This window comes from Centrocercus urophasianus, unplaced genomic scaffold (genome assembly GCF_019232065.1).
Source record: "Centrocercus urophasianus isolate 14NV4802_14NV808 unplaced genomic scaffold, USGS_Curo_1.0 seq_17, whole genome shotgun sequence".
NCBI classification, from domain to species: Eukaryota; Metazoa; Chordata; class Aves; order Galliformes; family Phasianidae; genus Centrocercus; species Centrocercus urophasianus.
This window is the reverse complement of record NW_024884722.1, coordinates 33,307,285-33,334,983: the sequence shown is the minus strand read 5'-3', so window position 1 is coordinate 33,334,983 and position 27,699 is coordinate 33,307,285. Positions and strand designations below refer to the sequence as shown.

Below are 27,699 nucleotides of genomic sequence, written 5' to 3'. Positions count from 1 at the left end.
AGGCTTGTAAGAGCGATAATAGTTTCAGTTACAGTAACCTCTACAGTCAAAATAAAACTCAGAAGCTATACAATACACACATGGAATCTTTCCTCACAGTATTAAGAGTTTGGGAAAATCCAGAAAGGAAGAAAGAAAATTGGAAACTGCTGACACTGTACGACATAATTTGCACCTACAACATCAGCAAGAGAGTTAAACCAGAATGTAATAACAGTAGCTGTGGATATAAGTTCTTGCTATGGATTTCTGGGTATGACAGTTTCTTTTCTTCACACACCCATCTTTATAATGGTAAGAGGAATTTTAATTTTATCTTTGTGTATTTAAAATGTCAAGCAAGATCACTCCTTTCTATTACTACTTGTCACTTTCCAACAGCCATGCCTCCCCTCCTGAGTATGAGTCACTGGTAGTTTCACTTGATCTACTGTTATTTTCAAACTTCCTACATACAGAAGCACTATTTTCTCCTTCCAGCATGCAAATCCACTATGTTTGGATGGATTTACTCTTTTTTTCCAGTGACTACCTATGATCAATTAAGGCAAATACAAGCATGGAAGGCAGAAGACAGGTAATTTGTTCTTCAATTTACAAAAGGCAAACCAATTTTAATTACAGTACTGCTCACAACTCCGCAAAAAGACAACAGCAGAGTACTGTCAGTCTCACACTCCTACAGCTTTATTTTCAACATCTGTAGGTAGGCAGAACCCAACATTGCAATAGTAGTGCTATATCTTTCTGCAGGCATGGGAAGTCTGTAGTATAACAAAATGTTGAGTTAAATATTTCTGAAGAGACAGAGCAGTCCCTAATCCATTATTAACTATACTTACAGTTTGCAGAGATTTTATTTTCATTCTGGTATTTTGCCTGTTACAGGTAATTCCTTGTTTTTTTAAATCCTCATTTCTTAAGTCCAACACCTTAGGAGCCTCCTTCTGGAAACCCACAATTTTTATTCCAGCAACAATTTACTTTTTCTTTCCTCTTTAAACTGTTCTGTTTCTTACATTTTCTTTGGTCTAACAAATGTTAATTCGATACAGAGCTCTGCTTTGTTTACAGAGGAATTATAGTTGAAATAGTATGAATAACAGAAAAAAATACAGTTTATGATGAACACTGCAATTTGAAGTAAAAAAAAAGTGTAAATATCAAAATTTTGCTCAATAATTAATAAGAAACTCATTCAGAAGACTCAGCAAGAATGTATTTTCCACTTGGCAGAGACGAGTAACAATGAGACTGTCAGAGATTTAAAGCAACTCCCAACCTGTTTCTACATGGCTATTTTCTTACTGCCAAGGTGAGATCTGGCAAGTGGGTCATGCATAACCAGGCACTGCCATCTGAAATTAATGAATCTTTTCTGACGGGGTTATGTTTGGCTAAAGAAAGAAAACCCTATCGAAGAAATTGCAAGTTCTGCTGATTACTTCACTAGTAGATCAAAATTTCAGTAATCAGGTGCAGGAGGTGACATACTGTTCTTCGTATGTGTTTCAGATGGTCCAAGTAGAGGTGACCACTGTGATGTCAGAAGAGCTATGTTATTCCCCAAAAGAACATGCTTCACTGACAAAATGACTCACCCTTCAAACCAACCAAAGGTGGATATTCTATGAACAAGTGGGCTCGCATTTCTGCAATGAAGATGGCTTAGATTGATGATATACAATCGTAAGGAGGCATTAATAGAGAAAAAAAGAACAAGTGTGCTATGAAGCCCTGTCGATACTAATCCATACTGAAATGAAGACTTAAGACTCTCACAGTCAGTAAACCTATCTTTAAGATAACAGCAGGTACCTTCACGCTACCATCAAGATTCACAGAATTAAGACTCAGGCAACTTCTGCTTTAGATAGGTGAATAAAAAAAGAAAAAAAAGAAGGGCAAAGTAATGCAAAAAGTATTAAATTACTCATTCATTACGAATTATATATTTATTACCTATTGTGTATGTTTTATACTGAAACATCATCAACTTTACTTATTCAAAGCACTGGACAAAGCAGTTCACTGAAAGAGGAAATGAAAGCAATGCAATAGACTCTCTGAATCTACTGGAACACCACAATCATTCCTTCCATCAGACGTTCAAATCCTACCTCCAAGGACAGCGGTAGCATGGAGGCAATGAAGTGCTGCCATACCCGTTCAGCCTCAGGTTGTGCCCACTCGTTCAGCACTCAAGGAAGTTCATGTTATGCCAATCCAGATCAGAATTCTTTAAATGAGAATTCTGTCGCACTCTGTGAGCTCTGACTACCCTAATGCTGGGGTTACCAAATACCTGACATCAGGTACCAGTCCTGCTACTCTTAGGACCAATCTGATCTCTAAAAACAATTTTATCATGCTCTGGATAAAGAAAAGCTTTGCTACAATTAAGAACCACCAGTCTTTCCTTCTTTTCACAACTACCTGCAGTTGAGTCCCCAGTCAATTGCTTTTTACTATCACAATCTTCTTAAATTCCCTGAATGATTCAATACTGTTATGCAACAAAACACTTAAGGTGCTTTCCTTATGCTATTCCAGCCTAAGCCTATTATATCTGCACTGACCAGGTTAGCTTCTGGATATTGCTTCTTCAAAACTTTGATCAAATCATTGCATTTTTATTTTTTTTTTTTCTGCAGGACATGGCATGCGAGATGCACAAATAATTTAAAATGATATATTTGGACTCATTTTTGCTACTGGGTATTCCCGAAATATCCAGAAGCAGATATAAAACTTCTTCGATGGATAAATATAACTTCAAGTTTTTATCCTCTATCAGATCTTTAAAAAAAAAAAAAAAACAACATGCAACATTCATGGTTTACATGGAAATAACTGCATACAGTAACATTATGTCTGTTATTTTTTCTGATTCAGCAGTAATGACACCTGTTTATACCAACATCCAACTTTGTAGGCTACCACTGACATGAAATTTGAAAAATATCTGCATCCTCACGCATTCTATGCCAAAAATTGCCGCACATACACACAATATATATATATATTTGAAAAGGATATCTTAAAAATTGAACTTGGGCTTCTCAGAAAGATTAAAAAAAAAAGGTTCCATTGCTATTAGATATCAATACTGGTTTTAGATTTGATACATCCATTAAGGCACGCTGAAAATGAGCCACACTGCACTTCACCATTAAACAATACCAATATAAACAACAGGCTGCCACAGACACCAATGGAGACCAACAAGAGGGGTACTGCCTGGCTGGCACCCCACCTATCTGTACACCCTGTCAGCTGGGTCAGCTTTTTGGTGTGGGGTACAAGCATCTCAGTGAGAACCACAAACACGTAATTCTGCTGCCATAATTGCCCTTAAGCCTTGCTCTCATCTCCTTTTCATCAAAATGCTCTGAGCTGCCACTGGTTATACCCTAACACACAGCAAAAGAAGGAAAAGCCTCTGGGAAACACGTGAGAGCCCACTGGAAAAGCTATAATTTGCAGAAAAGTGGGCAGGCCATTCTCTGTTTAGCACAAGAACAAGGGAAGAGCCCTGGAACTTCAGACATTCAAACTTAAACTTGACTTTCCAGCTGTGAAGAAGATGGAAACGTTATAAAGCATTCAAACCAATATAATTGAAAAAGAGCAGTCAGCACAGGAAAAGGAAGGTCAGGTCTGAAAAGCTTAATTTTAATTTGTATGTTTAAAGCGCATGACTGAATTGGGAAATAAAGGTGAACGTTGGGACGTAATTTATCTAGATTTAGGGTAAGGATTGTATATCACACACTGGATTAACATACAAGGTCAGAAAGTAAGGCATAAGGAACGAGCTACTGAAATGGATTAAAAATTGGCTTAAGGACAAGCAGAACCAAATATCTTTGGAACACAGCAGAAATTTGACTTTACTGTCAGTGAAGCTTGTCATGTGGCAGTGAAATGATATTGGCACATAATGTGTCTAGACAGCACATTTTAAAAATCCCAAAATACACATTTTTATTTCACGTGTCAAGGGTAACAGGCTTCAATGACAGAATGCAATGCTTTAAGTGAACATTAATACTTCTAGCTGACCATCTTTTCACTAAATAAAACTTTCTTCCTCTCCAAACTTAAAAAAAATGCCAGAAAATGCCAACTACAAAATTATAAGTGATAGATGGATGAAATTTGAAACAGCAACCATTAAAGAAAACCTGTTTACAGCAGAGAGAAAGCGCAGCTATTTCTGCTAATGAAACACAGAGTTTGCCATTTATGGATTTTAATATTTCTGTTGCTCTGTGCATAACAACGTAGAATTTGTGGTCAATCTTAACTCACAGTCACTGGTCTTGTCTGCAATGCTCTGAATACAAGCAAACACACTCACCACGCTGAACTGCTACTAAAAGGCTATTTCAGTATGCAAGTGTTAACTTTGGGGAAAGCCTGGTTTCTCAATTACGATATTAGTGTCATGGAAAGGTCTTAAGAAGCATTTTCCTGCCTCTATGCTATTCACAAAAAACTAACCCTGCACTCAGCTTTTCATTTCCACAACTCTTGTCACTGTATTACATACAAGACATAAAAAGTCCACCTCAAAGAGAACAGAAATTTCCAGATTACTTGGACATGGTACACTTCTGCTACAGCAATAAGTCAGCAGAAGTAATTGAGTACTGAGTTCACGTAAGAGATGAACTTTTGAAAAGCCAATTTAAAACACAGTTATTGTACTTAATACCTACAGGAGATGCACAGCAGTTCAGCCAAACTAATGACTTTGTAGATTTCATCGTTGTCAGGAAGTGCACTGACCAACTCTTTAATGAAAAACCATTTCTTCCATTCTTTTTCTAATCTGTCGCTGAGAGCACAAAAACATTCTCATTTGTTCAGCTCGGGATCTATTTTGAGGCAGAGCAATCACCCTGTTTCCCATTATAGCTGATACATCTCTAATGTTGTGTGAGAATGGCAGAAGAGAATATCTTCAGCTGCATTCCAAAGAGAGAGACAAAAGCAAAGCAGTTCCAGAACAAGGGCAACACATTTTTGGAAGATCCTAGTGGTCACATGGGCTATATTTTATATTCCGCTTTGCACTGAAGAGGAACTTGAGAGAAAACAGCCAAAGTCACTATTTACGAAGACATACATTTTAACATACAGGTTACATTCTAGTGACCTCTTCAATAACAGAGACTATGAAGGTTTTTTTGTTTCTGGTTTTTAAAGCTGTCATCTGTTGCAGCCCTCACATGTAGTTCGGACTGCTGAATCTTCATAGTCGTGTATGATTAAGCCACAATCACACTGATTAAACCGTACATGGGAGGCTTTATTCTTTCTGCCAAAATTCCTATTTGCCACCATTGTATGATGCAGGAGAACAAAGAAGTATAAGAATACAACTTCTTATGTGCAGGAAATTAGATTTTTCAAGATAGGTTTTTCAAGACAGAATTGCCCAGGTTGGAAAAGACCTTAAAGATCATCAAGTCACACCTTAACCTAACCATACTACCTAACTCTAACAACCCTCCACTAAATCACATCCTTGAGCACCACATCCAAATGGTTTTTAAACACACTCAGGGATACACTGGAAGAGAGGTACAGTGACAGCTACTCTGAGCAAAGTGATGACTCAAAGTCAGCAAATAAATGGTGCCAAGAGATCAATATAGGACGAGAAGAATTGGAGGCTGATATTAGAAAAACTACCAAACACTGCAATCAGATGTTTAAGCAATAAATAAATAAATAAATGTCCGTTCAGGACTTTTTAGTGAGGCTCAAGGGACTGTTGTCTCTCTGCCTGCTACCACTGTGTTTTCTTCTGATGTTTTTTCAAATTCTTAATAAAAGCACATTAGAAGAACAACAAAATTCGATCAAATCAATAAACCACGCAGTGCAACATCACAGCTGCAAGCAGCAGCCAAAGAAGCCAAGAGAGAAACGTAAGCAGCTCCTGTTTCTAAACAGGAAGTTCTCTGAGTTTCTCTGAGGGCTGTTCTTCCACAAACCTGCCTGGGCTCCCTTTAAGCCCATGCCAACCTTCAGCCCCGCACCGCTGCCTGTCAAAGCACTCTGCAGACAAACTGCATCAGATGAACAACCTCCTTCTGTTTTCAACTTGCAACTTGCTTGTGTCATTTGACAACTTTTCCCTCTTGCATCGCAGAAATGAGCTACTGAATCCTGTTCACTCTCAGAATTACATTATATTTCATGCCTTTCTACCGTGTTCCTTCCCTCCAATTTGAAACGCCTTTAATTCTGGCCTGTCTTTTCAGTGACAGAGACCAGAGCTGCACACTGCAGTCAAGGCAGTCCGCACATCCTCGACCTATAGATAACTGCAGTGATTCTCCCTTGTTCTGTTCTCCCTTTTTCCTAATAATTTCTAATAGCCAATTTGCTTTTTCTTGACAGCCACAGATCACCGAGCCAACCTTCACTTTCAGTTATCAGTTACAGAGCCAATATCTCATTCCCAAGCCAGGGGAGATTCTATCACTTTGTGCATAACGATCATTTCTGACTTGTTTCACCCTATTTTTAGCTATGCAGAATTTTATCACTCATTTTATCATCTGTTTAGTTCTTCTCACACAAAGTCCACAGAAGTATCTTGGCAGGCCTGAAGAAAGGAACAGATGGGAATGTCATCATATCAAAAAAAAAAAAAGGGAAATGCCAAGTTCTGCACATGGGGAGGAACACCTCAAGTACTTGTTAGGAGACAGCCAGCTGGAAAACAGCTTTACAGAGCAGCACCTGGGGGACCCCCTGGATGAACTGAACAACACGCCTTCAGAAAAGCCATGCTGCATTAAGAGAAGTGGTGCCAGCAGGCTGCATGCTGCTTAGCATTGGTGAGGCATCTGGAGGTCACTTCTGTGCAAAAACTGACACACAGATTCCTGCACTTAAGCACAAGAAGAGACCCAAATATTGGGCCAGGTTGCCCTGAGGTTGGAGTATCTCCAGCCTGGCAAGTATTGAGCCTCATTCACATTGCAAGGGAGCTGAAATGGTCAGTCTCCAGAGATGCCTGCCAATCTTTACATTTCTGATGTTGTGTAGTAGCTGAAATTCATAATAAACATTGTTATTTACCCTTAGAGATCATTCCCAATGTTCTTAAGAAGGCTTCTAAGCCCAGAGTTGTCCTCGGTGACTTATCCTTTGAAACTGCTCACTGCCTTGCCCTCTGCACCTCCTAGAGTGAGAAGCATCCTCTAAGCATCTCTCTCTGCTTTCAACTCTACTCTGAAAACAAGTCTTTGTTTAATGAGTACATCAAACAAAACACGGCATACATGTACACCCTGCCTTCAGAGTGCCCACGTCCACTTGAGATCACTGGCGAACACCCAGCCCTTCTCATACAATGCATTGACCTGCTACAGCCTCCACACACAATTAAGATGGAATTTGGTCTGGCTGATAGTGGGGCTCATATCTACACGCATACCCCAAGCAAGTACAATTTCCTTATACAAACTTCCCGTCCCCAGTTACAGCCCATATAAATGCCACTGCCAACCAGGCAAGAAGAAAAGAAAGCCTTCTAAAACTTGGAAATCACACTCCACTCAGACATTCAATCCTGGCGAGCACACAGAAGAAATATAACTGTTGCAAAGTTCAACATCACCGCTTGCAGAATAGGACCCCAAGCCAATTTCCTTGTAATGTTGGAATTTCTAAGTCTGTTCAGCTCTGACATCTTGCATTGACCTTCTGCTACTGCTGAAACAACAAGCAAACACAATCTCACTACAGAATTGTTTCTATGGCATTATCTGCAATGGGGTTAATGACAGTCTGACTGAAATGCCATCTGGGGAAAATGGATTTTTGAGGCAGGTATGCAAGATTTGGAAAACATTTGGTAGGGATATTCTTGAAGACAATCTGCACAGCTGCCACACAGTGTAGAAGAGTACTTCTGCTACTGACTATGTTGAGAAGGCACAAAAAAACCCCCATGCGACTGACATAAAGCCATTCCTTTTCATAAGAGCCTGTTCCCTAAGAACAATAAAATCTTCACAACCCAGAAAAAGCTTTGTTAAAAAGTTAAGCTACAAATGTTAATTGAGGCTTGGAACTTACTCCCCACTTCCCTTTATAAAAAATGGACTATAATTCTCTGGGTATGATCTTGCAACCAGCTCCTTGTCCGGCAAACAAGACACCCATCAAATCCAAATCTTTTCAATGCAAACAGAAGGATGTTGTGGGGGCACTGTGTCAAAGGTCTTGCTGAAGTTCAGAGAGATGACATCAGTGGCTACTCCCTTGTTCACTGATGCAGTTAGGCCATGGTACACGGTTTATTTTTCGCTCTGCAAGTAGTCATGATGTTTTCAGTGAATCACCAAAAACTCATGCTGATCTGGCAGTCCTTGTAATCTCACCACTTATCTTCATCCAGCTCTGAAAGCCATACAAGTCCCCAGGAATAAATGACCGCTCACCATGAATGCATGTATCAAAATATGACCTCATACAGGTGTGACAAATTCCTCTGTGTGTAGCATTTCTTTTTATTAGTATTTCATGAATTGTGTAAGCACACCTAGTCTTCAGCCACCCACTCATTTCACAAGTCGATTTTAATATCCTGCCAGGTTAGATTTTTGTCTGATTGATAAATAACTGATGTTCAAATAGGAGAGGAACAAAGTGCATCAACTTGGCTAGTTTTCCTGTTTGTTCCCTGATGTACACATGTAAAAATCAACAACATAAGTCAACCCTCCCAACTCCTGCTTTTCCAAGCTCGTGACAACATGCATGTAGTTTCACCTCTATAGCACAACGGTCATGTTCTTTCCAGAAAGATGATCATTCTTTCCAAGCAGCTACATATCCCCTTCTAAAAGCAAATGCAAAGTTAAAAGCAGAAGTGAGGTTAACTCTACTTTGGAATAAACTTATTACATATCTTCCTGTTACAGTTTTTTGTCTTCCAGGAGAAAGAGCAGCTGTAATGACAATGCTGAGGAAATGTACTTTTAATTGGTTTGTTATTTTATTGAGGATCTCAGCAGATGCTTAAAGCAAGGCTGCATTCACAGGCTTACACATTTGGAGTTAAGGAGGTCTCACATACAGTATGCTTTTTGTTGCAGTATTAGTGGCACTGGAAAGCCCTTTCAGGTTCAAAACACTAAATCCACCTGTTTCTTATGACAGCCTTACAGTTGCCATATGGAAATACAAATGGGAAAGACAAAGAGTGCATATTTAGAAAAAGTCCCCACTGCTCTGCAAGGAACAGAAGCAACAGGAATTTCCATGGGATAGACAGAAAGTTTTCTACCTTACTATAAAACACCTGGAGATAGCTAGAAGGATGAAAACCAGTCGTTCTTATTAAGAAATCTAGCTTTCTCACTTGTCTCCCTATTTTAGAATTAAACATTTACCAGCCATCCAGTTTTAATGTTAAAAAAAAAAATAAAAAAATCAGCACACCAATTTCCTATCCATCTTGCCTCATGTATTCTACAATGTATTGACTCAACTGCCTGTTTCTTTTTGCTTTTTTTTCCTTTTTATTTTGGAAGCCAAAAAAAAAACCAACAAAAACCACAACTGATCTCCTGATATCAGAGGGAATATTTTAAGAATTACATTTAGCAAGTTGTGCAAAACCAGTGTATTCTATGTTTAAAGAGAAACCTAACTCGTGTATATTTACTGAGTCTTCTACACCTGTGTTTACTCATGCATCGCAGTGACAGTAGAACTGTGCAGCAGAAAGTAAGGGCAAAAATGGATTACAGAAAGTTCAAACTGCAAATTATTTCACTCTAAGCATACACAAAGCTTTGTGCTTGGATGCACAAATGCAATAATCAAGAATTAAAATTTATTCAAAATGCCTCTATTGCTTCTCTTCTGCCACTCTATAATCACATGTTCCTCTGAATATACAGGAAGTACATTAATGAATTTATTATCATCTTCCCAGAAAAACTGCTCTTTTGTGCTTAATAAATGCTCTGAGACAAGGAAAGAAACAATTCCTACAAGATGCAGATGTACCACACTGCAGTCAGGAAAGTCCACTCTTCGTTCTACATAAAATACAATGAAAAAGCAGGGGTTTGCTTGAGTATTTATAAATCAATACTGCAGTCTTCACTCTCTTATTTGCTCCTCTTTACCAACAAACACAGCAAAACATACACAATTTTCTGCGTCCTTAGACAACAGCTTTAAGGATAATCCAGGACTGTCTCCGAAAGAACCAAACGTAACTCTGCTCTGCTGCAATTAGAAGACATCTTTACTGAACTGATTTTTAGAGTCCCAGCAGAAAACTTTGTATCTTTGCTTTAACAGAAATTAATTCTGCATTTAACAAGGTTAGCAATTAAATATTAGTATCATTACCCCGATTCTTTTTCTCTTGTCAAATTAGCAAAGAAAGCATCTAATACTGAAATTATTCTACACTTCCAAAACTTGCAGTAACCAGACGAAGATTTGTTCTGAGATGTTCTGTAAGGACACACTCTTCACACTGCTTTCATTTGGGTCAGTCAAGAGCTGCACTGTCACTGAATCAGACTATAAAAACTAGGAGAGTGGTATATACAAAAAAGAGAGGAGCCCAACTTCTCACATCCCATCAACATATGGAGGTACTCCTATGTTCATTACAGAGACAATTATCTGTATCTATGAGATTCTCTAGCATGGGATGTGAACTGGAGAATACATGAAATATAAAATGAATGCATTCTCAAGATTACTGACTTAATAAAGAACGAACATACAAGTGGTACTTACTTGGCTCGTATGGCATCAACATAACATCAAATGCAACAACTCTAACATAACTCAATTTCTTTTCAAAAATGCCTCACAGCCTTCTCCTCTGTGATGGTGTCCACTGACGATAATTTTTAAAAAATCCAAGAAAGAAAAGCAGGACCCTCTTCCATTTTCTCACTTCCATTTTTGTCACTAGGCAGTTCTCAAAAGCATATGGAACTAAGAATGTAGTCAAAATTACCTTAATAACCAAGTCAAACTTCTGGTGCAAATCCCTGTTTATTGGCTTCAGGAGAGTGAGTTCAGCTGTTGTGAGGTTCATATGGAAATAGTGTGGATAATCCTCGGGAGTACCTGCCAAAAAACAACACGGGGATTTGAGCAAATCTGAAAGATACAGTTAAACAATATATCTTACTCATTAGTCATCAAAGAAACAAAATCCAATCTTGTTTTACAGGAGTAAAATACCTCATAATTTGTACATGTGGTTTTACAGTCCTACAAGCAGTATGCCTTTAATCATATTGCCATTTCTTTACTCCCTGTAGTTGTGAAGGTTCTTGCCAACTGTGAATGCCCCAGCAGTTAATAACAGCAGGACCACAACTACACCCTCAGTCAATGACGGTTCTGCTACTCAGGTTCCAGGAGATATGTACGCATGCAGTCAGCTAAGAGGACATACAGAGAAATGAGCCTGCACTGCAAATATTCCATCTGCCACAATCCTCAAACCCACCTTTGCTAAACATGAAGGATGTTACCACTAAGCCCAAGACAGCCATTCAACTATTTGAGGACAGATGAGATGATGATTTCAGTCACAAGTTTCTCAAAGAAAACACAGCAAAATTTAGCAACCGTGGAGTATTAATTGCCAGAGGTGGATGAAGTCAGACATGGTTCAGCAACAGTCTCTTGACTACCTGATAGTAAAGCCTATAGCACATTTTTCCTAAAAGATTAAGGTCTGTTCTGTTCTTGCTTGTCTATTGGCAAACTTCATCCACCTACCGTAGTCATGTGCAATGTCCCATTTCATTTGGGTTCCAAAAGCCACAGTGTAGTGCAGATGTCTCAGTAAGTCCCCTAAGCTCATGGGTCACTGTATCTTAAAGCAGCCCCAAGAGCAAGACAAATACTGTCACACCATACCCCCAGCACTGTGTAACAGGCTGTAACATTCAACATGAAAAAGACCACTTCAGTGATAAATGATGCTGTTATTGTTCACTTTTGAAGTAGAATGATTAGAAACTGCTTTTAGAAAGACTGTAGCTTTCCCAGGAGACAGATTACTGCCCAGATTCATGGGCAATAATTTAATTTGCACATCATGATATGATATCCATTTGCTTTATCGTGTGTGGGTATAATTATCATAGAATCACATATAGGGAGACATCACAGAATCCTACACGCATATCTCGTAGAACTGTATATATACACAGGCACACACGTCCCACAAATATTCAGTGAATTCTGTGTATATATCAATACCAGACTGGAGAGTAATAGCAGGAACAACAATAGGGCCACCACCTCCACATTTAATCCTAGACCAGGCCTGGCCTGGAACACCTCCAGGGATGAGGCATCCACAAGCTCTCTGGGCAGATAATTTTTCTTTAACACCACCAATGTAAGTGCAGGGTTTCTAGGTCCAGGTCCTTTTTTACACTCCTTTCAATTTCAACTCCTAATTAACAAAACAGATTTTTTAGGAACATGGGACAGATAACAAATTACTGTAACCTTAGGAGGCTGCATTTCATATGGGTTGATACTGAGGCTGAAAATTGAAGAATGAAGGAGTAAATCCAAAAAGCCACTAAGAAAGAAGAAAGTAAGGTTCCTAAAAAGACAACCAATAAACAAGGGAGGATGGAGATGACTTTGAGAAACACTAAATGATGTACAGTACAGAAAGTGAAGCTACTATTGTAAAAGGATAACAGGAAATAATCTAGGAGAAAAAAACCCACAACACTTAAAGGAGAAAAAGAGAGCAAAGAGGATGATCAGAAAATAACAGATTCAAGCATAATACAGCTGGAATATCTAAATCCTAACCAATGATGCCTGCTCAATTGCTGCCTAGCAGGAAGACTCCAAAGAACAGAAAGCCTTAAGGTTTGAAAGGAAGTTTTCCAAGAAAACACACAAGAATATCTGCACCCTGACAGAGCAGAGCAAACTTGAGCCCATGTTGTTGCTTGATCTGTTTCCAGAAAGGAGGAACTGCCTACTACAGATATAAGTAAATGATCATACAGGACAGGGGAATGGCCACCATGTGAAGAGTGCTTGTAGGTCTGATGTTCTTGGAACTGGATGAAGGTTTCACTGTGCAGTTTGCTGCCTGACAGGCAAATGCAGAGAGAAATCACTGGAAATACTGCTGTATGTTTCAGCTCTTGATATTTGAAAACAGAAACTAGGATAGTTAATAATCTGAAGCTGGTGGAAGAAATCACAGAGACATTTCCACAGTGAAAATTAGGAACTTATTATTTCAAGAAAAGTTGGTATTTCTCAAGGAACAGACCAGAGAAAAGAAAAACTTAAAAATATTGGGTAGGCTTTCGAACAGGGCTAAGCTGTACAAAATAAGAGTAGCACAGGGTTGTGATTCAGTTCATACTAATGAAAAAATGAGGCTAAATTGCAGATGAGTGTAAATGAGAGGATGGGCTAAGTCCTACCATGCTTTTACTTCACAATACAGTCAAAGGGAAGGAACTTGTATGCCAGGCAAAAGAGGTGGTTGGCTGCACTGACTAGTAAATTAAAATTCAGTCAATGAGTGTCAAAAATTATGCATGAAAAACAAAAATGCAAACATTAGGTTTCCAAGAGATCAAGCTTAAGAGGTGAACTACTGCATTACGGTTCCAGTTTAGTTCTCTTATCTGAAATACTTCTTTCATCATGTCCATTAGGCAATACTTTAAACAGAAGATAAAATCCCAGTAGCACTTGGTTGGAACTAGTTCTCTATCTTAGAGTGATCCTTTAAGAATATTGAAGACCTGTTTTTCTATCGTTTCATCAGTATCAGCTCCTAACTACCTGAACAAGCACATTCAGACATCATGATACATCCTCTGAGAGGACTGCACTCAGGTTAGAATGAAAAAGCAAGCAGAAAATAATGGCATTGGGCTGTTTCTTCATTTCCTAAGTGCTTTACCTTCAAGCTGCTGTTGTCTTCAGTGGTGTTATGCTCACATCAATGTAACAAGACTTCCACAGCATTTATCTCATTGAGAAAGTCTCTTAATTCCTTTTCAGTGGATTGCTGGGGAACCTGCTGTTCTCCAAACTGGAGAGGTTCACTTGCAACCTCTGCATTTGTTGCAAGCAACACTGAAGCATGTACCTGAACACTTGAAAGGCCAGTTATCTTGAAAGCATGACAGACAGAGATTTTTATCAGCACTTAAGGACAAAGCTAGAAGGCCACATCATGTGGAAGTGAGCTCTCACTGCAGGGATGCAGGGTTTTGTTAATAGAAAGGCTTCCTGACAGCATATCCTTAAGATACTGAGCAAGATGCACAGACTTCAAATATTACATGTAGTGCCTAAAGAAAACACTGAGACTTGACTTGTACTGAAGTACAGGAGGAGAAAGAAAGTAGAAGAAAAGAACCACCAAATTAGAACATAGAAGAATCAAACAGAATTCCAAATTAATCTCATATTCAGTAAGTAGCTTATTTTCTCCTTCTGTGTGCACAGCTCAGACCTCTAAATGTTTAAATATATATATATATATTAAAGAAGAACTACATTTAGATCTAAAGCAAGGGAAAATCCATATAACAAGAAATATCTGCAAGGCCCATTTCTTGAGAAAATACTTAAAATTTTCTGCAGCAAGGTCTACCATATAAATAGCATTAGATACTTACAAAGATGAAGATGGACTTGAAATCTAAAAAGAAATACTTCTGAAGACCATGGCTCAAAAAGGGGAAAATAAAGTAAGTGGCAGCACTTCAAATGAATAAGCAAAATAATAAAAAAAGAAACTTCTATAATTCATCCTTCTGCATTGTTTCTCTCATGTCAAAACAATTATTCAAACATTAAAAACATCACAGTTTAGTGAAACACAATTTTTAAAATTAAATGGTGAAGAACTTTGCAAGTTACTTTTAGAACTTTAAACAAATGGACTAAATGCTGCCCTTGAGCATAACTGTCAAAAGTTAAACTTACAAATAAACTAACAAAAAATTCAAGTATGAAAGTACCTTATGCATTTACTCTGCAAATATTTACAAATTTCCTCACAGAATAAATTTGCTGAAAAAGGAATAGTTGAAGTGGTCCTTGGACTTCTAGACTTGAATCCAGTTACAGCCTGAAGGAAATGAGTTGCTTTAATGGGTACACAAGACCTGAAGTCTGCTGTGTTAAGGCTGATTTGGTATCTCTCTTGCCTCTTTGTGCTGGGAGTAGAGCACTGAAAAAGCCTCAAGATCAGCTTGTTGACAGCAGGATGATCATGCTCCTGCACTAACGCACAGACTTTGGGACCTGCATGCTCACTGCAGTGCAGCTGCAAGTTTGGAAAAAATGGTCCCAAGCGGCCGCATGACCTAGCGCTGAGATGTGCAACCAAATTACCCAGGGATCTCCTACAATCTGAAAATCCTGTGCAGGGCTACAGGATTTAGGACTTCGGGAGCCAGTAAGAAAAGGAGGTGGTGTGAGTGGGAATCTTTCCACTGTGGATCATCCCCAGAGTCTAGGAGCCAGGGACTATTGCCAGCTTGAAGCAACAGGAACCTCGGGATCAGTGCTGAGAAGAAAAACACGGGGGATCCATAGGCAGCTGTTCATTTTGGAGGAAAAAAGACCAACATATCAAAACTACCTAGAAATGTGTTGCTATTCATAGTCATGGTGGACTTAAACATTAACAACTTCCTATGACCCTAGGCACTGGCCAGCTCTATCTTGGTATGGCAGCCATGCTTTTGTTCTCTCTAAAGATCTGAAAATGTCAGACACATCAAATCATCAAACTTACTTTTTCTCTCTTTCACAACAGAATTCTAGTACATAAAAACTGCTTTGTTGTTTTTTTTTTTTTTTTTTATTGACAAGGAAAAACTATGCAATATCCTCATTAAAACATATACTTCCATAGCAAGAAATCCACGTAGCTGCGGTTTAAAGCAGCAAACAGGAAAAAACACTTTTATACAAACCAAACCATTTCCCAATTCCCATGGTAGTTGCAGGGTACCAAAAATACTACTGTTCTCTGCTGTGCAAAGAATGGGGCAGGTGGAGGTGTGGAACTGTAAACCACTGCCTTAGGCTTCTCTATTAGCAAATCATACAAGCTAAAGGACTAGAAACAAATTCGGAACAGAAGAAAATAGCAAGAGAAAAATAAACAGCAGAATGCCAAACATCCTCCAGTGAAGTATCTATCTCTGAACTCTTTCTATAACCACACAGGCAGCAAAACTAATGTTGGATGCAGTAAGATCCTTTAAGCTGCTCTGTGTCAGAAGACTTTTGGGAGAGACCTGCTCTTATTGTCTTTCTCTAGCATCTCTTACTGCACCTCTGCACCTGTGAATGAAAAATATGCATGGAAGAATAGCTGTGAGCACAAACAAGTCTTTCTCCTTTTGCTTGCTGTGTTGCCCTGTCAGCTAAAACAGACAATTATGAATCTAATCTGAATAAATAATAATAAGTAATGTAGCCATTTGAATAAGCTGCTAAATAGCAATTAAATTTAAACAAGTAGAGCAATGATTTCAAACATCCCACTAACCACAAAATGAACTTTTATTAGGCTTCCACACTCCCAGTCAATCGTTCTCTGGTCACAATAAAGTGAATATGAGTGATAGCAAGAGTAGCAGACACCAACCAACTAAGATGGAATAGAGGATGCCCGGTCGATCAGAAGGAGGCTGGATGTTTCGGTCTTGATCTATGGCTTGTATGGGTGGAGTGACACTGATAGGGTTCACATGTGCCTGAAATGAAAAATCAGACAGAGTTCAAACAAATTAGAAAGCCAATAGGTAGGTCTTTAGCTTTAGTGCAAAAACATCCCACTGAAATTGATATTTGCTGAAACTGTAGGAGAAAAAGTACTCATATTTAAGAGAATACTTACAGCACAGGTCCTAGTGAAATAAAAATTAAGTAGACAGTGATCTTCTATATTTTGATACATTTTGTACTATGAAGACATTTTCAGAGAAAGGCTTTAAGTCATAAAAGTTCAAGCAAATGCTTCACTACACTGCCACAGACAGTCCCTCAAATCAGGTATCTCAGACATCACCACAGCAGCGAAATACAACAAATGATTTAAAAAAAGGAAACGAAAATCTAATTTGTTGTAAGAATATACAGTAGAATATAAATTCAAGTCAAAGTGCGGATATTGCAAGGACGGGCACATTTAAAAAGTTTGGCAGAACATTGCAGTAACTCACATTGCAATAAATGACAACATTATGGATAAGTGGAATGGTCGCACATGCTGAACATGGAAACAGAAAACAAGAAAACCAGACTTTCCTATCCTTATTCATCTTGTTCAATATTTGTATTTCCATCTTTTGATCCACCAAATTCAGCAGCACTGCACAGCTCTCACCTCTGGGCTCAAGGCATTTGCCTACTGGCACAGTGCTAAGACCTCCTCGCTTCTGCCTTTCCACATATGTCAGGCACATCCAACCTGCACCCTGCATGTGGCCCAGCCCTGCCCATATGCAGCCCACTCCCTGTCCCAAGTCATCATGGCATCATGACTTCCACCCACTGAATGGCCCAGGATGGCTCAGCAACAACCAAACGTTAGTGTGCTGTTAATGTTGTCTGGTTGAAACCACAGCATGAAGAGGGAACAGTGCAGTGCCAACTGCAGTTACGGCAAATTTGCACAACTGTACACATTTTGATACACCGGCTAAACACAATCCTGTCAACAGCAGAAAAATATGAACACATGCTTTTCCCCTGGGGGACACTGCTTGTCACTGATGTCCATCCAAACATGGAACTGCTGACCACCACTCTGAACTCAATCCTGTAGGCAGCTCCTCATCCACTGAAAAGTCCACTCATCAGATCCCTATCTTTCCAATCTGGAGATTATATCAGTGGCTCTTCTCTTGTCCACTGGATTTACTGACAACATCAAAGGCCACCAGGTTGATCAGACAGGATTTGCTGTTGATGAAGCCATGCTGGTTCACCTGTATCACTTCCCACTCTTCAGTGTGCCTTAGCATAGCTTCCAGGACCATCTGTTCCATGCTCTTTCCCAGCACAGAGATGAGACTGACAGGATGGTAGTTCTCAGGATCACCCTTTTTACCCTTCTCAAAAATGAGCATAATGTTGCCATTTTTCAAGTCAGGAGGGACTTCATCTGACTGCCATGACTAATTCCTTCAGGACTCTGGGATGCATCTCACTGGGACTCACAGACTTGTGGATGTTCATGTTCCTTGGTGGTCACGGACCTGATTTTCACTTACAGTAACAGGAATGTTGCTTCCCTAGTCCCCTTCTGCAAACCTCAAACATTTGAGAGCTGTCTGGTGAGCAGTTGTCAGAAAAAAATGAGTTAAAAAAACTTGTTAAGTAGGCTTGGACAGGTACGCTGTTTGGTGGGTAAAGAACTGGCTGGAGGGCCAGGCCCAGAGACTGGCAGTGAATGGAGTTCAATGCAGCTGGCACCCGGACACAAGAGGGTTCCCCAGGGGTCCACAATGGAGCCCATCTTGTTTAATACCTTTATCAATTACCCGGATGAGGGGATTGAGTGCACTCTCAGTAAGTTTGCAGATGAAACCAACTTGGGAGGAAGTGTCAATCTGCCTATAGCTAGGAAGATCCTTCAGAGGGATCTAGACAGGCTAGATAACTGGGCTGAGGTCTATGGGATGAAGTTCAACAAGACCAAGCGCTGGGTCCTGCATTTTGGTAACAACAACCTTAGGCAACACTGAAGGCTTGGGGCAGAGTGGCTGGAAGACTGAGTAGAAGAAATGGACCTGGGGTGCTTGGTTGATGCTCAGCAGTGTGCCCATGTGGCCAAGAAGACCAATGGCATCCTGGTTTTATCAGACATAGTGCAGACAGCAGGAGCAGGAAGATGGTTGTCTTCCTGTATAAAGCTCTAGTGAGGCTGCACCTTCAGTGCAGTGTTCAGTTGTTGGTCCCTCACTACAAGACAGACTTTGAAGCCTTGGAGCATTCCCAGAGAAGGGCATCCTTGAGGTCCCTTCCAACACAAACCATTCTATGATTCTATGATAAAGCAACTGGTGAGGGGTCTGGAGCACAAGTCCTGTGAGGAGTGGCTGAGGTAACTGGTATTGTTTAGTCTGGAGAAGAGCAGGCTCAGGAGAAAATTCAGTGCTCTCCACAGCTCCCTGAAAGGAGGCTGTAGCAAGGTGGGGTCAGCTTCTTCTCCCACATAACTAACAACAGAACTAAATGGGAATGGCCTCAAGTTGCACCAGGGGAGGTTCAGATTGGATATTAGGAAAAATTTCTTCTCTGAAAGAGTGGTCAGGCATTGGAATGGGCTGCCCAGGGAAGTGGTTGAGTCACTGGTGTTCAAAGGCGGTGAGGTGTTCAAAGGAACGCTTAAATGTAATACTAAGGGATATGGTTTGGGAGCTGAAATACTGGTGGTAGGTGGATAGTTGAAACAAGTAATCTTAGAGATCTTCTCCAACGTTGATGATTCTGCAATTTTGTGATTATCTGCAAATTTTCAAGCAGAATGTGTAGAGTTGCAATCAGATATTCAACTCAAAATTCTGATAATGTCTCTTTACCTTTTTTGTCTCTTTAGGCTTTTATAAGACCTTTCTTAACAGGAAGAAATATCTCTCGCTTCACAGTCACACCCTATTCACGTCATCTCTTTTGGTGGTACACACATTTGTGAACAGTTATTGCAAGGATGAAGCACAGGAACAGCAAACTTACATCAAAAATCTCTCGAGAACTCACTAAGAATTGAAATCACTTTTATCGAACCAGAATTGACGCATTAGTTCCACAATAACAAGGTCAAATATCCCACCAGCTCTATGTTATTGCTGCTCATTTTTAAACGTTTTAATAAAAATATTAAAAGTTTGAGTAAGTTGTGTTACTTACATACATTAACTATTTGATATGTTCTATGATGGTTGATCCAAAAGTAGTGCCTCCTGTTTTACTGTGTTGGCCCACGATGTCAGAGGAGGATGTTGGTCATACGACAGTAGGGGCTGAACCATCCCACCAATATCCCACCACATTTTGTTGCCGTGGGATAGATGGCAGCAGAGGGGCGGTCTGACAGAATGGTGTCTGACATGGAACAGCAGATGAAGCAAAGGTGTGCCACTGAATTCCTCCATGCAGAAAAAATGACACCCACAGACATTCATCAATGCTTGCTGAAAGTAAGGCGGTGGTGCACTCCAGCACTAGTGACAGACTGTGGGTCACCGCAGCATGCAGGCTTTTCTTCAGTGCTGGTGAAAATGCACAGCTAACAGTGGTGAATTTGTTTAAAAAAAAAAAAAAAAAAAAGGCTATGCTCTGTAGCTGACAATATGCTGTATCAAACAGAATTACTGTGCTCTTAATATCTGTCACAGATTCCATGAACATAAATGGGAGGCATTACTTTTGGAATGACCTAAATATATGTGACCTAAAACTATTACTTTTCACTCAGTGAGGCCTAGGCAAGCTAAAAGATTGGACACCCATGACTTACGGCTTTTTCCACAGTTCTCAACTAGCAAAAAGAGGTCTTTTGTTTCCACTTTTGACTCCTTAAAAAATTAAACTCTTAAAAGAGTAATGAGAAAGACTGGCTCAAAATAGGCATAAAGAAAGAGAGAAGATGATCTATTTGACATATGTTTGAATTTTTAAAATGGTTTTGGACTCCATAGAAGTTACATGCTGAGAGACAAGATCAGGCATAATTGTTCAAGACAAAAAAAAAAAAAAGTTATTTTAAAAGTACAAATCAGCTGAAGCACCCACAGACAAATCTAGATTATGGGCAGAGACATTTCTGCAACAAAACCAATCTCATTCACTAAGACAGGCTGAGTTTTAAAGCCACAATTACAATACTGCAGGTCACGCAGAAGTGTTTGGCTGGAGAAGCTATCTAACCTCGCTAACAACAAGCTGTCAGCTCCACCTGACCCCTGAAACTAGGCTGCAGCAATGCTTAGTGGATATGAAACTCAAAGAGAGCAAGGACATTGGCTTTGCTTTACTTTCCACTTCAAGAAGTTGGAGATTAGCATTTAGAAAAAAAACAGATTTGAAATATAGCAGATTTTGCTTGAACTGCTGCCACTACACTAACTATTCCAAACCAAAGGAATCAATAGAATAGAACCAAGTCGTATACAAGAAAAAAAAGAATGAAAGATGAAATCCATCACCTTTTTCTTCCATGCAACATGCAATTTGTTTTTTTCTAAGTACTGCACACTCTCTGAATGGGATGCTCACAGAGTAGAAGTTACTATGCAACAATATCAATCACAATCAGTTCCAACACTTGGGGATAATTTGAAGGCATTTTGAATGAAGTAGATTGATGTGCCTTGAAGCAAAACTAAAGGTATTTTCATATTATTTTGATAATCAGTGAACAATGCAAGTATCTTTTTCACTTAAACTTGAATTAGAACTATGAATACAAAACTGCACCCATGACAACATAATTAAGTATGTTAATGAATTTGTAACAGCACTTTAAAGATCTTTCCAGAAGTTGTACATAAACTTGATTACAATTACTTGAAAAATTTGAAGTCAAAACATGCTTTGCTCAACAGACTACAGTCCCTATGGTATTTCTTGCTTATGGGAGCACTTGAAAATGGAAAAGTCTTCAATGGGTGCTTGCAGCATCTCCCAGGTCCCACTTGTGTGGTGCCACTGGGTAGCCAACCTACTGGAGCTCAGGGAGCCCTGCTAAAGCCCAGCCCTGCTTCCCAGGATGTCACAGTCAGAGAAAAGCTCTGGTCATTGCTCAGCCCTTGAAGAGAAAAGGCAATCTGCAGACACACAGGAGGTGGCTCTGCAGAGAGAGCACAACTCAGCGCAGATATGACAGCGAAGGCTGTGACAGCCATCAGTGCAAGTCAGATCCCATCACCCTTCAAAAAGACACACAGCAAAGACATCACTGTCATACTCTGCCTCAAAGGAGAGCTCTGTGGTGGAAGCTAATTAAAAAGAAGAGAAAGTGGGCTGCTTGAGGAAGTAAAACCTGAAGGTCTTTTCCAACCTGAGCAATTCTATAAGAGGCAAAAGCACTTGAACTGTGTACCTATATCCTCGCTCAGACACCTCCCACAACACATTGACTTCATGTACTACTAAACAGCAGCTCTGAAGTGACCTAAACCCCCTCAGATCAATAGCTCATTTCTGCTTGTACCTGACACTGCTCTCACTACTTTCTGTTACTAAATAACTACCTGTTAGACTCACGAAGTACCAGATCCTTACTGCAAGACCACACAACAGTTGAGGATACCCAATGAAGTGACCCACACAGTATCGCATATGATGCCACGCTGAATTAAGACTGCCAGTTCTGCTCAAGGCAATGTGTATGGGAACTGCTGAGTCACGGCCTGAACCTCTGATTAATCACCTGAGGTGAGCCTTGAGTCAGCCAGAGGAGCACAGGTGAAGGCAATTCACCTGTGCTGCCAGAAGGACCTATTTAAGAGCTGGCTACCAGAGGGGAAGGATCTCTTCTGGAGATCCCCTCTTTTGGTATCTTCTGGTGAGCTCAACCCAAGGCTAAGCTCTTCCACTTATTCTCTTTTGTGATCGTTGTCTGCTTTGCCTTACTCTCTTGATTATATTGCAATTATAACATCTTGGTTATACATTTGGCGAGCCAGGCAGGCTGAATATACTGAAATTAACATCATGTCTTTTCTGTGGAATTTCTATAAATGGGTCAAGGGGGAGAACAATACTCCTCTAGAGAAAATGATTCCAGGGCAGATCCCAGGATTTGAGGGATCGCCCCATTATGAGTTAGCTGCCATCATTGAAAAATGGGGTCCCTTACGCGTTATGGGCAATCTCTCCCCATATAGCATGGCGGACTATTTTCAAGGACTTGGCAAGGATGTCCTCACTACCAAAGAAAGATAACTGGCTGCCTCCATGGTGGCATGGCCATTATTAACCGCTTTAAATCATGCGGACTTAAGAAATAATACTTTAGAAACTGAAAATCAGCTTTTGAAAGACCGCATTGAAAAGCTGGAGCACGAACTTGGCGTTTTAACAGGGAAGAAGCCAATTCTACATCTTCCCGTAGGCCAAATTCGTAACATTTCAATAAATGATGACCAGACTCCTGAATCAACAGACTTCGTTGATCAGGAGAACAAGAAATCCAAATCAGATCTTGAATGTCCAATTCTAACTGATCCACTGGAAGTCCATCCTGTTGTAACCCAAAAAACAAAAGAAGTGCAGGACAGACCGGCAGGGGTGCCGCCTGATCAATGGCCCCCTGCCCGGACTCATTTACATGTTACAGCTCGGCCATACACGGCAACAGAATTAATGGACTTAGTACAACGATTTTGGCAGAAGCCTAGAGAAAGTGTGCCGGCTTGGTTATTGAGATTGTGGGATTCTGGGGCAGAAAGTGTCTTGGTGAATGGCCCAGAAATAGCTAAGTTGGCCACCATGACCGTCCATCCTGCTCTCAGACAGAGGTTATACATAGGCAATCAATATCGTGATGAAAACCATTCCATACTAGAATGGTTAATGGCGGCCTGCCGTATGGTATGGCCGAGTAAATCGGACATACCTTTACATACAGGCATGTGGTCCTCCATGGAGGACCTTCAAAACTATATCCGTGAACTGGGTGTAAGAGAGGCCATCTATGAAGATATTGATGGCCCTGATATGGTTAAATTTTCAGCAGGGATGAGAGATTTAATTCTACAGCAAGCTCCCTCTCATCTGTACGGCACCCTAGTTTCCATATTAAATCCCCTTGTAGCATCAGAAGCTGTAGTCCAGCAGGCTGCCCAGTTAGTTGCCGACCTGGGAGAAACAGAACGCCTGCGGACTAGGTGCAGTATTCGGTTTTTGGAGGAAGCAGAGGTCCTGCCGGTAAATAAAACCAAAATGCCGGCTACTCGAGCTCCTCCATCGGGACCCATAAGGGTATCCCGAAAACAAATGTTTAATGATTTAATTCGGGCTGGGGTCCAATTTGCTAAGATCGATCGCCAGCCCAACCATGTCCTTCTCCAGCTCTGGAGACAACTAAAGGACAATCAAAAATTCCAGAGCTACCCTAAGAAATCAAGGGTAAGAGCTATAGAGAGGGTTCCAACAACAACATGGAACCTAGAAGATTTTATTATTCCAAACAGGAAAAAGAAGCCACCTCAGGTGTCTCGGGCCACAATGCCTGAGCCGTCAGAAGCAAAAGAACTGGCCCTAGCACAATTCATGCAGTGACAAGGGATGTTAGTCCCCGTAGGGCCTCCAGATGGGACCGGAGGCCCTATGTAGAATTAACGATTTATTGGTCCCGAAAAAATATTCAGAGAGTTATGGCACTAGTAGACACAGGAGCAGAAACATCAATTATCTATGGAGATCCGGGAAAATTTGATGGCAACAGAGTGATGATTGGTGGTTTTGGGGGACAGACTATTCCTGTCACCCAAACATGGTTAAAACTGGGGGTTGGGCGTCTCCCACCCCGGGAGTACAAGGTGTCTATTGCCCCAGTCCAAGAATACATCCTGGGCATAGACATTCTATGGGGTCTGGCTCTCCAAACAACTGTGGAAGAGTTCAGACTTGGACAAAGATGTATCAGTATCCGGGCGGTGCAGGCAATATTAAGAGGTCATGCGAAACATGAGCCTGTTTGCCTGCCGAAACCGCGCCGGATTACTAATGTTAGACAGTATAGACTCCCGGGTGGGCAAGATGAAATATCAAGAACGGTGCAGGAATTAGAAAAAGTGGGCATTATAAGACCTGCACACAGCCCATATAACTCCCCCATATGGCCAGTGCGAAAGTCGGATGGCACATGGAGGATGACAGTAGATTACAGAGAATTAAATAAGGTCACGCCGCCTATTCATGCGGCCGTACCCAATATTGCCTCCCTAATGGACACATTGAGTAGGGAGATAAAAACCTATCATTGTGTCCTAGATCTAGCAAATGCATTCTTCAGTATCCCAATTGCTGAGGAATCGCAAGATCAGTTTGCGTTTACGTGGGGAGGCAGGCAGTGGACCTTTCAGGTCCTGCCACAGGGGTACGTGCATTCACCAACGTATTGTCACAATCTAGTGGCGCGTGACCTGGCTGACTGGAGAAAACCTGATGATGTTAACCTATATCATTATATTGATGATCTCCTGTTGACATCCGACTCACTGGAGGCAGTAGGACAGGCAGCAGATTCATTAACTGCCTATTTACAACAAAGGGGATGGGCTATAAATCCCCAAAAGGTGCAAGGTCCAGGCCTGTCCGTAAAATTCCTGGGGGTGGTTTGGTCAGGAAAGACCAAAGTGCTACCCAGTGCTGTTATAGATAAGGTTCAGGCGTTCCCAGTCCCTACAACATCAAAGCAGCTGCAAGAGTTTCTAGGTATATTGGGTTATTGGCGTTCCTTTATACCTCACCTAGCGCAGCTGCTAAGGCCACTATACAGACTCACAAAAAAGGGGCAGCTATGGGACTGGGGGAAAACCGAACAGGATGCTTTCCAACAAGCAAAACTGGCAGTTAAACAAGCTCAGGCATTGGGTATATTCGATCCTACCCTCCCAGCCAAGTTGGACGTTCATGTTACTCAAGACGGCTTCGGTTGGGGCCTGTGGCAACGCCAGAGTTCTGTTCGGACCCCCATTGGTTTCTGGTCTCAGGTTTGGCACGGAGCAGAAGAAAGATACAGTATGATTGAAAAACAGTTATTGGCTGCCTATTTGGCATTACAGGCAGTAGAGCCAATAACTCAAACAGCTGAAGTTATAGTCAAGACCACTCTGCCAATTCAGGGGTGGGTGAAAGATCTGACCCACCTTCCTAAGACAGGGGTGGCCCAAGCACAAACAGTGGCATGATGGGTTGCCTATCTCAGCCAAAGGAGCAGTCTGTCTTCATCCCCCTTGAAAGAAGAACTCCAGAAGATCCTAGGCCCAGTTACGTATCACAGTGATGCACCAAAAGAAATACTGGTCACTCCACCAGAGAAGAGTCCCGTTCAGGAGGGAAAATATCCTATCCCTGAAGATGCCTGGTACACAGATGGGTCCAGCAAGGGCAACCCGAGCAAGTGGAGAGCAATAGCATACCATCCTTCCACCAAGACAATCTGGTTTGATGAGGGGGATGGTCAGAGCAGCCAATGGGCAGAACTGCGAGCCGTGTGGATGGTTATAACCAAGGAACCCGGTGATGATATCCTGAACATCTGCACAGATAGTTGGGCTGTGTACCGGGGGCTCACACTTTGGATTGCACAGTGGGCCACCCAGGAATGGACTATCCACGCCTGACCGATCTGGGGCAAAGACATGTGGTTAGATATATGGAATATGGTCAAACACAGGACTGTACGTGTCTACCATGTTTCTGGTCATCAGCCCCTACAGTCACCGGGAAACGATGAAGCCGACACACTGGCCCGAGTTTGATGGATTGAGAATTCACCATCTGAGAACATCGCCCGCTGGTTACATCAGAAGCTACGGCATGCTGGACAAAAGACAATGTGGGCAGCTGCTAAAGCATGGGGACTGCCCATACAACTATCTGATATCGTCCAGGCATGCCAGGATTGCGACGCTTGCTCCAAGATGAGACCGAGATCGTTGCCCGAAACAACAGCCCATCTTGCTAGGGGACACAATCCTCTCCAGCGATGGCAGGTCGATTACATCGGGCCCCTTCCTCGTTCCGAAGGGGCAAGATATGCCCTGACCTGTGTCGACACTGCAAGTGGGCTACTGCAGGCCTATCCAGTACCGAAAGCAAACCAGTCATATACCATCAAGGCACTCACTAAACTGATGTCTGCCTAGGGGACACCTCAAGTCATCGAGAGCGACCAAGGGACTCATTTTACTGGTGCAACGATACAGCGCTGGGCAGAAGAAAATAACATCGAATGGCGATTCCACCTGCCATATAATCCAACGGGGGCAGGCCTCATCGAACGTTATAATGGTATTCTTAAGGCTGCCCTGAAGACAGACTCCCAGTCCTTGCAGGGGTGGACAAAAAGACTGTATGAAACCCTGCGGGACCTGAATGAAAGACCTTGAGATGGCAGACCCAGTGCCCTGAGAATGTTGCAGACGACATGGGCCACCCCGCTTAGGATCCAAATTACGGGCACTGATCATCAGGTAAGACCCCTGATTGGTAATGAAAATAATCTTCTGCTCCCTGCCCCTGAAAACTTAGAGCCAGGTACCCATAAAATAAAATGGCCCTGGAAGGTGCAGGTAGGACCCAAGTGGTGTGGCCTACTTGCACCTTGGGGGAGACTATTGGAGGTGGGAGGCTCAGTAGTCCCTACAGTAATAGGTACATGGCCTACTGATATTGTGGTCAACACTCCGATCTTTATTGCTAAAGGGACCCCCATCCTGTCCCTATGGCAGATCAGGACACCTCCTTTGGTGCCTGATATCGTTATGCAGCCGCAGATATCCGGCCAAAAGGTGTGGTACAGGCAGCCAGGACGTGCCCCAGTACAAGCGGAAGTGTTGACCCAAGACAGAAATACGGCCTGTATCTTGCCCTGGAGAGCAGACCTTCCCCTCCTGGTACCTGTAAAACATCTGT

The 27,699-nt window shown here is 41.3% G+C and overlaps 1 protein-coding gene across 2 annotated transcripts in view; it reads right to left on the bottom strand.

Moving 5' to 3' along the window:
- PCDH15 (protocadherin related 15) overlaps positions 1–27,699 on the bottom strand; it is a 643,190-nt gene that overhangs the window by 176,892 nt on the left and 438,599 nt on the right. For both annotated transcript variants that reach the window (XM_042818673.1, XM_042818671.1), the window contains exons 12-13: positions 16,691–16,799; positions 11,024–11,136 (exon numbers count right to left, since the gene is read on the bottom strand). In XM_042818673.1, coding sequence (XP_042674607.1) covers positions 11,024–11,136; positions 16,691–16,799 — 222 coding nt within the window. The remainder of the gene's footprint in view (positions 1–11,023; positions 11,137–16,690; positions 16,800–27,699) is intronic.